The 12,162-nt window shown below is 34.3% G+C and overlaps 1 protein-coding gene across 1 annotated transcript; it reads left to right on the forward strand.

Annotated features, from left to right (window-relative positions):
- Window positions 1-8,591: 8,591 nt before the first annotated feature.
- On the forward strand, window positions 8,592-11,506 carry LOC149571804 (transcription factor bHLH30-like). Its single transcript, XM_089813218.1, has 2 exons — window positions 8,592-9,650; window positions 10,566-11,506. Exons 1-2 carry the CDS (start codon window positions 8,946-8,948, stop codon window positions 11,028-11,030), a joined length of 1,170 nt encoding a protein of 389 aa, XP_089669344.1. The 5' UTR covers window positions 8,592-8,945; the 3' UTR covers window positions 11,031-11,506.
- The last annotated feature ends 656 nt before the right edge of the window (window positions 11,507-12,162 follow it).

Consider the following 12,162-nt stretch of genomic DNA (forward strand, 5'->3'; position numbering starts at 1 on the left):
CAACTAAAAAATTATATGATTCTCATCATTGTTGTGTAACAAACTGAAAATATCTCTTCTTTAATGATGAAAACAAAATTGCTTTGCCAAAATATTTGAAATGCGTATAAAATGCTGATAATACCTTCATCAAACTAACTTGGAGGTGACAAAATCTACCCCTAACTACATTCTTACTATCTTTGGAATTCATCCAGTTCACTATTTCATCTGAAATCAAATCTGAACTGCCCTAACTAAATGAGGTTGAAAAATGAGCATCTGGCACAAAACCTTGTATAGCTCAAGTAGGTGGATTCCTATACAAACAAAAACTCCAAATATGGAAATTTCATTCTCTCATAGTTCCAATGGTATATAATAGTGTTATATTGGCGCATCAGAGATGCCCATAATCTCAAAATTAAAAAAAGGCTCCTAGCATGGCTCTGAGGTCTACATTTATTTGTAAATATTTGATCTTTTCAAAAGTTTAAACTATAGGTTAAAACCAAAGTTTATTTAAACTGCCTACACATTCAGAAATAAGAAAATAATAAAAGATTATTATTTTATGAACTTTGGTTTTTCCCTCCATCTATACATTTTGGGTCAAACTAGCTTTGACTTTCTTGTGACACGTGTCACATTTGATTTGCCCGATTCATGCCTAGTTAGTACCTATGCCACCTGGGTGCCATGTGGCACCATCAGATTGGTCCACATTCTGACACATCTATCTAGGTCCCACTGCCACGTGGTGTCCTTTGATTGGGTTGCCATGTTGCCATGCTTATCCTCCCTACATCTTTCCTTGGCAACATGGCAACAACTATTTGATCTACCACATGGTGCGATATGGTGCATTTGGTCTACTCACTACCACATCACCACCCGGATGCCATGTATCACATTGTGATTATGTTACCATTTCACAATCCTTGTCAACATGGTCACCATGTCATTGCAACATAGTGACATCATGATACATGGCACCTCTGTCCATGTCACCATCCAATCATCTACCACCATGTCATCATGTCCACCTCACTAGCCTCCATCACATGACAGCTTGTCGCTATGTCATGATGGGATCTCAGATCTACCATGTCACTAGCGACATAGTGATGTCATGACATTTATCTAATTTTGCCACATCAGCACCTCTAGAATCATGCCAAACCTAGAAGCCTTTGCCACATGTCCTTCTATGGTTTGTTCTCAAGTTTCTACTTGTTGCATTCTGGTTTACTAGGAAGTACAGTCATATTACCACGTCAACTTTCCATGACCGTATGTTGGGTCAAAATTTTGCTATGTGCATACAGCTAGCGCTGTCTAGGTGGGGTCCTCAACATCTAGCTAGTGTTGTCTAGGTGGGGCACTCAACATGAGCCATGTGTCTTCAAAAGGTGTAGTGTCTTGTTAGACACTTAGATACATTGCATTGAAGTCTTTAAAAAATAAAAGACACCCCCATTGCATGAATGTACGAATAAAAATCTTAGTTTATACTTCACGTAAAAAGCTCTTCTCTCAATCGACAATGATATTTGGCAAAGCATCTTCCTTTGTGATTACTAGCAATGATTTTAAATTATCTCACTCCCTACTAATACTACTAGCTGGATGAATTATTTCCAGTATCTTTCATCATAATTGGGTGTCTTGTCTACATTGGTCTAGGCACATGCATCTTGACAAGATGCTCTTTTCACCCAACAATCACCTACATGCATTTGATCATGTGCTCAACTTGTTCTATTTTTTCTACATACTTTTACATCTCCACCCTATAGTGCAAATCTCTAAAACATTTAATACATTCATGACAATACCATCCCCTAATTTCACTAGACTTGCATATTAAAAACCATGGAAATTCACTCCCCTTCCTCTGTCATGGACCGCAGCTCTTTCTCTGGTGAAAATATTGTATGGTCTGGTGTCACTGACTAGAAGAGGTGGCTTGCATTTTATCTACTCCCATTGCAATCTTATTCCTCATTCCCACCTTTGTGCTACATTCCATCTGGCTCTCTTTACACAAGTCTTCAAAATCATTGCACACTATATCAATCCCATTTGTACACATGGTTTCAAGGGTATATTCCTCTGTTGACTTCTACTCTATCGAGAAAATTGGCATCTATCATGCATCAACCAAATTGTGATGATGTATATCATGAGATTAGAAGTGTGCAACCCAGTTTATAGTAGACATGATGTCAGTGAGACTTGATTGCCATGCGAAAATAGATCCCATCCCATTAATATCAACACAATAGCTTAGCAAGGAAGTTTACCATTCTTACTACACGTCAGCTTTATTTTCATTCTATGCTTATCTCCACATGAAAAAACTTTATGAGCATCCTGAAAATAGAGCTCTGGACCGCATTATTACATATGGTGACATGTAATGCAATACTTTGTTTGATCCATTTATTTTAAAATTAATTCCATTTTCTCCTTATCCACCTGTAGGAAATGGGCCTTTTTTGTTCTCATGGGGATCCATCTATGATTGCACCCATGAAATCTTATATCAGTCAACATGGGCACCTAATTGCTGCTACACAATCTCTAACTCCTCGCCCTTCTAATTCTGAGTCAAAACCTCTCCCACAAAAACTCTCTCCTACTCTTCCTTCAAATGCCAACACAAGGCAGTGGCTTTCATATTCTCCAATAAAAGATTTTTTAGAAGAAAATGACCAATAAGGTTTATAACAAACTAAAATTGTATGCCATCTTGAGAAAGCTGAAAAAGGACAAGCCATTATTTTTGCATTATCTACTAAAATTTTCATAAGAAGAGTCAATGATTTTGAAGCTAGGAACAAATTTTGAAAAGATGAGAAGGAGCTAATACTTAGCTCTAGAATGTCCACTATGGTATTTCCCTCTTCCTTAATAATAGATTCTTTAACAATATTACCAACATCAACATTCTTAACTTCCAATTCCACATGGACCACTCGATGCAACATCTAATTCAAGAACATAACTTATAGCTTGTTAATATACACCATGATTTTACAAGGTGTAGAATAAGGGATTGTAAGGATTACAACTATTATAACTCTTTTTTAACCCCTCCATTTCCATAATGAAAAGCAATCTAATGAGATTAGGCAGGCCCCAAAATGGGTCTAGCTAAAGAAAATTTCAAATTGAAACACTTGATTCCTAAAATCTACTGAATTGACCCTTTTGAATAGACTAAAATAAATTCAGACCATTGCTTGATCATAATTAACTCAATTGTAACATTTTACAAATTGTTAAAATTGACCGAATCACCTGGTTGAGCTTTAAGATTTGACACATTGACTCTCTATTCCACATTCTCTTGCCATGTTAGATCTCATGTCATGAAGATACCTAGGTCAAAAGATATTGACCATTAAATTTTCCTTTTCAGAACTACCTGCAAGCACAAATGTCAGAAAACCATAAATCACATTCAGTTTTGGATTTGGAAATAGGTCAGACACTTGAGGGAACAAAAACTGGGACATTAGTTCACTGTTACGAGGAGAGTATAAATTGGGGATTAGGCCTCATGACAAATAACCAAGTGCATTTGGAAAGTGATCAAAGTGGGCTACTTGGATTTTCAGAACTGGGAACAATGGCAAAACAATGATTTTCTCAAATAGAATGAACTTGGGAAAGTGTGCAAACGGATTCATCAAGACTTGTAAATTGGCACACTTCAAATATTTTCAGAGTAGAACACAATGATAAAATCTATTTGATTTAGGAAATCATGAGTTCATAGTTATGATATTCCGAATAGAGGTATCGATCAATCTACACTTTATGACACCAATAAAACTTTACAAATTGCATATGGAATAGCGTTCCAAAACTGATCAAATGGATTCATCATAAGCTCAAATCTAAAACATAGTGAGTCTCTAACCTCTAGAATGCAATACAAAATGAATTTTCTCATTTCAATCAACTGGGTCAAAGTTATAACTGGTCAAACAAGGCCTCCTAGAACTCTAAACAATTAACATCGGCGTGACAAATGTAAACAACCAACTTTGAGGGATTCAAAAACTAGTCAAAACATGTCAAAATGACTTGAAATCTAAAACATAGGTTCTCTTATATGCATACTAAACATCCCAAAGTAGTGAGTCATGAAACATAACTAGGTGCAAGATATTAAATTACAAATTAAGCCTCTTGTTGTTGTTTGACACTTAGGCAAAAATGCAAATTTGAACATTGGTCAAAACATAACTTCACAAAATGACTCAAAATGGAAATTTATCTTCATGGGATGAGTGGATATACTGAATGCAAGGTGTTAGAAACATTAAAAACTTCTTAGGACTCAAAAGGACATTCTGGTACACATGCATTAAATGTGCTTTAAAGGGCTCAAAGCTTGGAATGGTACTCAGAATTGGGAAGGCAATCTTGATTCCCAACAGGTGGCACTTCTAGATTGAATTGTCTAAAGACCTCTAAAAAGGCCACTCCTAATAGGGTGATCAAATCCTCTAACAAAGTCACACCTAAAAAAAAATTTTGTAACCTTTAATAGGGTTAGCTCCTAACAGGGCTCACTTCAGAAAAGTGAAAATCGAAAACTAGTTGCAATTGGTGTTTTTTCCCAAATTGGGTGTCCACGTTAAATGTTGGTGTCAATTGTGTTTATATTATTTCACTTATGTGTATGCAACTAAGTTAAGTAAGGATAATCACAGATAATATCTTAAGATTTTCATGTTAAGCAGTTGTTGAGTTATTTCATTGTTTACTGAGTTACAACATTTGCTAGTGCAAACCAAGTGCATGTGTGTTTGCTAAGTTATAGCAGAATACAATTTAATCAAAGTTTATGTTTTGATTTGTATTGACATCTAAGGGATCTAAGATTTATTTTAGTGGTAACTTGTTGACCCCTCCCCTCTCAATTACTCCTCTTATATTTCCAATAGATTTTTTCCCTTACTTGTTTAAGCCTTTAGAAATTAGAGAATTAATTATCTAATACCAATTGTAGGTATAGGAATAATTACTAAGGAGATTTGGTGTGTGTGGGGGGGTGGGGTTGAATCAATAAACACTAACCCAATCAAATTTAGAGGCCCAACAAACTTTACCAAACATAATAACCTTTAAATATTCTTTAGCCTATTATCAACAATATTGATAAAGTTAACTTTAAACTATCATGCAACACATAAAAACATCCACACAATTATAACACCAAATACATCTATTGGAAACTTGATTAGGGTGAAAACCATAGTGTGAGAATGATGCCCACAAATATTTGTACTCTTTTAGAATATGCTCTGTTAGGAGCCTACTTGGTTAAGGGTTACAAAAGCACTGCTAAATGCTACTCGACTAAAGGGATTTTCCTTGAGACTTGTTAAAGTCTTATACCTTTTTAGGAGTAACGTTGTTAGAAGATTTTAAAAACTCTCTTGAGAATGTTGACCACTTGATTAGAGAATTTACAAAAGACCTGCTATGGCCACTCAATTAAGGGGTTTTTCTATTAAAATGGTTAGAGAGAAATAAATAAGAAATGATATGTAGTTTACAATATTCTTTCTTAATCAGATCCAATAGAGTTCCTCAACACTTTAATATACCATGCTTTATCCTATATTCTAATCTTACTCGATTGTGTATCTTCCTCTATGATCACAAATTACTCCAAATTTTCATTCTTCCTTGCAAAAATTAGCCACACTATTATGACATTTAACTACAATGTCAATCATCTTCTCTACCTTCACCTTAACTAGAAACTCTTTAATCACAAATCCTAAACCTAAATACAATGATTCAGATTAACAAATCTTGACCATGACATCCTTCTATTTCATCTTTCCAGAAGTCATTTTGACCTTGTAGAAATTTCTCAATGAATCCATCCTCAAATGTATTATATTAATTCTTGTGTCATGACATCTTGCCTTAAATCACGCCTTATCCTTCCAGCTGTCCAATCTAATTCACACTTTCCAATAATAATTAAAACTTTATAACCGCACCTCGAATCTTCATCAATTGTTCTTCATTCATCGATAAGCTTTTTCTTGTTTACCTATTTATGTATCCTTCCTTTTCTCCAATAAGCTTGATTATCCTTAGCACCAATATGTCTAATCTTTCTATTTACTTTCCTATCTACTAATAAGACCTTCGTTTATTGATAAGACTGTTCCTTTACCTTTTCATTTGTCTAGTTTACCTATTTAACCTTTCATGTATACATCACCTCCAACTTATCAAATCACCTTTACATGTACTTATTATAAGGTGTTATCTTCACCATGTCTTATGAATATATTCATGAATCATGTCTAACAATCAAATCAACTAATTCCTTTATAGATTTGACAAATCATTCAACTTTCCTTCATTGATTGTCCCAAGTGTTACCTAATTTGATTCCTATATTCATAACTTATTCCAATCTTTAACTCAAAAGTTGCTATCATAGATTTTGCATCCATACTCATCACTTACTCTATATGATAGAAACACTTAAGCATTTTATAACTCACTGTTTCTTCTTATGAATATATGGTAACAAGTCAAAACAACATCTCAGATAGTGTGTCATTGATGATACTAGTATAACCAATTATCCTATTTCATTATGTATTGTATCATCATCAATATTATCATTATTAATCAATCAACTAAATTAGTTATGCCATCATTAAAAATATATGACATGACCTAAATTACATAGATCTTATCACATAAGTTGTGAATTTTCTGATGATCCAAGAACATGGGGATATATGCCAACATATTTTACCAATCAAAAAATAGCTTTGCAAGATTGAAAAACATGAACTATTTGATAAATTGGCAAGAACATCAGTAATGCAAGAAGAATCCAACATAACTTGAGCTTGATGCAACAAAATGAGGTTAGGTCCTAGAAAAAGATGGAACATGTAACACAAATGATTACCTTAAGATCACAAACATCAAGGATCTAGATCAAAGCTTCACAACCTAAAATACAATAACTAGAAAACATGAACAAGATTGAAAATAATATTTTTGGGTAATGCAAAATTGCCAAAGACCCAAGGGTGCTTCTACATCAAAAAAACAATACAAAACTTGACTCTAAAGTCTTCATAGAAAGTTGTCAAATCATTTTTTTTTTAAAACAAAAAATCTCTTCTAAAAGTAGGATGAATCAAAATGCACCAAATAATAAATAAAACTAATTATTAGTGTGAGGACTCAAAGGTTGAGACACCTTAATCCCAACAAATAAAAGGAATTAGATGAATAATATAATACAAAAATACCATAACTATTGAAGTATCTTTTGTAGAAAAGAAGTTTAAGATATTTTTAAAATCATTTAGCAAGTAGCAAAATCAATGTGTTAAAAATAAAACGAAACATTAAGTTAGAAACTATTTAAAAAGGCCTTGCTAAATATATTGATATCACCACCTCTTAAACCCTTTTCATTGTTAGTGCTAATTTGTTTAGTATTGTTTAAGACAAGATCTCTAGAAACATAAATAGCTGCTTGTATATATTACAATTATCATTCATTCAAAAATATTTTATATGTCTATATATGTTTAGTCTTCAATTAATGCTTTCATTCATTCAACATTTAATAGGCAAATCTTTTTTAAGATAAAAACCTTTCATTAAGGTCTTGTCCAATGTATTGAAATACTTATAATTAGAAGTTGTTTTCTTGTTAATACTAATTTCATATTGTGTTGTTCAAGGTAAAACCAATCAAAATGTCAAGTAACTATATATATATAATAGAAATGTACAAGACAGTGCATGGCAACCTTTCATCAATAGCATGATAAAGTCTATAATAATTGTAAACAAGTTCTTGTACATATTCGTCTTTATCATTATATTAAAATATTTATCATGTTTCATCCTAAAATCAATACTTTGATTTCTTTCAATTTTTATAACTACTTATTTTTATTATGTGAGCAATGTTTCTGGATTAGATTGTGTGAGTTTTTTTAGCATCAACGTTTCGGATCATACTACATGATCCATCATCAGGAAAAGAGAACATCAGAATATGGATCATGTAGTATGATCCGAAACGTTGATGCTAAAAAAACTCACACAATCTAATCCAGAAACATTGCTCACATACTAATGGATTGTGGAAATCTGATTATGTTATTTTTATTATGTTTCAATATTATTAGATAAAATATTTAAACTACCTAAAGAAAAATGATAAAGTTCTCAACAATTAGTCATTAATACTGAAAAAACACTATTACAATGTTTACATCAAGAATTGAAATTGACAACCCAAAAAATAGTATTACAACGTTCTATCATGTTTCCCACATATTTACTTACATTTGAAAAATTACCCATATATATATATATATATGCTTTGTAGAAAATAAACAAAATTAAAAAATGAGAAATAACAAATGAGAAAATGGTTCACTAATGGTCAAAATGGGTGAACTAAATGTTTAAACATAAGAAAAGAAATCCATTAAAATGCATGGCTTTGTAACCACCCATCTAAACAAAGTACAAAATTGGCAAATAAATAAATAAAAAGAACAGGAACTTTAGAATGTGGAATGACAAATGAAATGACAAGAGATGAGAGATTGGAAGTGTTGATGGTGTGTATTTTGTTGGTTGGTGGCTTGAGGAATTTTGTCTGGACACTGTTCTCCATTAAATCAATTAAAGATTGAAATGAAAGACAACTAATCTTGGTTTGTGGGATCATTAGGAGGGGATTTAATATAATTTCAAGTCCAGTATTGTAGAGTAGTGGGAATGATGAGATAAATGGTGTGAGGCATCCTGAGCTGCTATCAATCAATTACAATTTCTTGAGGCACTCAATCAATAGCTACTGGGGAAAACCCCAAAATGGTGTAGAGCGAAAAGGAAAAAAAATGGTGTTCATTGTTTAACAACAGGTGGGAATGGAACTCAGATCATTACACACACAAGTGGAACAGCAGCAAATAGTTTTAGTATTAGTATTTCCACAAGACGGTGGATTCAACCTACTCTTCTTTCTTCTTCAGGGCTTGGATACCCATTGTTTCGATACTTACATATTGTTAGAGATTTTCAATTCCGAGCTTCCCCAAATCTACCCACCTGGATTTTTTGGGTCTAGTTTTGAAATGAATGGACTTGAGATGAGAGGACTCAGAGGTCCAATGAAGCTGATAAACGAGGGCTCTCGTCCTGAACCGGCTAAAACTCCATGGTCTGCTTTGTTTTCTGAGAACAGAAGCCATAGATTTAAATCTGAGAAGCTTTTGTCATTTCCTGATGATTTGTATGTGCATCCCAAGCTTCCTGATTTCCAAGCCCTTAATTTCCCATATTCCTATGGCGGAGGAAGGGCAAATAACAACAATAATCAGTTTGGGGATGTTTCTGAGATTTGTGAGCAAATGGGACTGTCTTCATCGCATTTCAATGGGGGAGGTTCCTTGGTTTTAGATAGCGCAAGAGGAGAGCTGGTGAATGCTTCAAAAATGATGACTCCTAAAGAAATATTGGAAGCCAAGGCAATGGCGGCTTCGAAGAGCCACAGTGAAGCGGAAAGAAGAAGAAGAGAGAGAATCAATTCTCATTTGGCTACACTCAGAACACTTCTCCCCAGTACTACCAAGGTCTCCAAAATTTATTCCTTTAACACCCCATTTTGGGGAAGTTCTTTTTGTATTTTTTTCGCCCTCTATGTTGCTTTTTTGTGCATAGCTCAGTGAAACAAATTTTTAGCACACTGATATTTATCATCAATATAGTTTCCAATATTGGCATGGTACAGACCTTCGGGTGTCTGTATAATTAACCTTGATGGTATATGCTGTTTTCCATTCTTGTATGTGTAACTATCAGATGCATGATATGTCAGTGTATATGGTTTCGATTCAGCTGAGTTGATTGAACCTCTTCACACAACCAAACATTTCAAGTGTGTTTCCACAATCCATAGTACTAATCTTTTTTTCTTCCTTGCTTCTGGTCTTTGATTGTATATCTTTTTGAGCCGATACACACAATCAAACATAAGAATATTGGCTCAAAAAAGGTTACAACCAAACATGTTAGCTGATTAGAGCCCTAATGGGTAAATGAAAAATACAGTTTTGGTCTTAAGGATTGCTGTTTACCATCCATTTTTTAATGACCGTTAGTACCAAGTAGTTATCAGTGGCTTAAGTGGATCCAACCTCTATCTTTCTCTTCCATTCATACTCAAACATGTTAGATGATCAGACTACCGATCATGGTATAATTCAAATGGGAAATTATTTTGCCCTTACAGATTGTCATTTGCCATAGAGTGATCCTTAGTTGAAGTGTTATGGACTCTTTCCTTCGTCAAATGTGAAGTTATTTTGCCCTTATAGATTGTCATTTGGCATAGAATGATCCTTAATCGAAGTGTAACGGACTCTGTCCCTCCTCAAAATGGGTTCAGTTTCATGGTTTACGGTGCTGCTGATACTGTTTTATGTTTGAGAGAAATTAGTGGGGATCAAACTGTTGTTTTGATTTTTCCTTTTTATATTCTTATGCAGACAGACAAAGCTTCACTCCTTGCAGAGGTGATTGATCATGTAAAAGACTTAAAGAGGCGTGCCTCAGAAATTGCAAAGGGAAATCCTGTTCCAACAGATGTAGATGAACTGAGAGTGGAAGCAGATGGAGATGGCAAGAATAATGAAGGTAGGATTCTTATCAAAGCATCTCTATGTTGTGATGATAGGCCTGACCTTCTTGCTGATTTGAACCGCACTCTTCACTCTCTGAGCCTAAAAACTGTCAAGGCAGAGATTTCTACACTTGGTGGACGCATGAAAAACGTGTTTATCATGACAACTACGAACGAGAAAATCTCCGGGAAGGACCAGGAAAACCCCTCTGTGAATTGTGTGCAGGAGGCATTGAGAGCTGTAATTGAAAGAGCTGCCTCTAATGAATTGTTGGCTTCCAATAAGAGGCAAAGGATTATTTCTCTGGATGCAGGAAACTCTCTTATTTAGTCCAACCTCATGGTGGGATTCTACAATACAAAATTTTGTGAATATCTTCAGGCACTTAAAATTTGATGACAAAAACAATGGCTAAGGTATCAAATCACGTTTTAGGATATCGAATCATGTTTTGAAGAGCAATTTTTTGAAATTGTCTTCACCAATGAAGGATCTGGTGATGGTAGGTCGATGTATATGGTCATGTTTTCAAGGAGAAAACCATTCAGTGTTGTGAGATTATGAGTTTCTTTATGCTTACAAGTTACCTTTTTAATATGGGGTTTGGGAGCTACAGTGTGCATTGGGTAGGCAGCTTTTGAACAATAGCTGTATACCCATTTTGGCTCATTTCTTCAATCTCTACAAGATGAGGTTAATTTAAGCCCATCTACAGATGGTCCAGGGAACAAGTAATTTTGTATATCAGCTTATGTACAGCATGATGGTGATTAATGGATTAGCTACTATGTTACTTTGAGGATGAACATGGGTAACTATGTCTATTCAATGAGTCTGATTGATCCCGTTTGCTTTCTTTTACTCTGGTGCTTGTTGATTCGATAGCAAACTGCATTGCAGTTAAAGGTAGAAATCTTGTTAGGTTGGGCATCTGTTATTTTTGGAGATTTGTCCGTCTTGCAGGTGTCTGCTATACTTGTGAGATGCTTCCCTGTATGATGTGCCTGTCTGATGTAGGCTAATGATGGTCTATGAGTGATTCCTGGCTTGATTCTGAAGTTTGCAGGCTGAGATATTCTTTTATGAATCTCAAAAGTGTCATTGATTTACTTGGCCAAATTATCCCAAATTCATAGAAGATATATATTAAAAAAATTGTTAAAAGTGATATCCATAAACCTACATATGAAATTTCTATTTATTCAGCTTTTCAAACTCATTTTTTTCCTACTTGAATACAAGTACAAGATAAAGAATATATATGTTCTCCGAGCTTACTATTCTAAGCTAACTCTAAAGCATATATGAGGCATTACTTAGAACGTGAACCAATACGTATTTTTCCCTTTGAGAATCTCATCCCATCGTTGGTCACTGACAAAATCTACTACTTTAGATCCAACTGGGTTAAGCTTTTCTAACCTACCCTAGCCTTTCGTCAAGTCCCGTAAAGTGGGTAACA

This window comes from Cupressus sempervirens, chromosome 2 (assembly GCF_028749045.1).
Source record: "Cupressus sempervirens isolate cs-2001-9-10 chromosome 2, ASM2874904v1, whole genome shotgun sequence".
Classification (NCBI taxonomy): domain Eukaryota; kingdom Viridiplantae; phylum Streptophyta; class Pinopsida; order Cupressales; family Cupressaceae; genus Cupressus; species Cupressus sempervirens.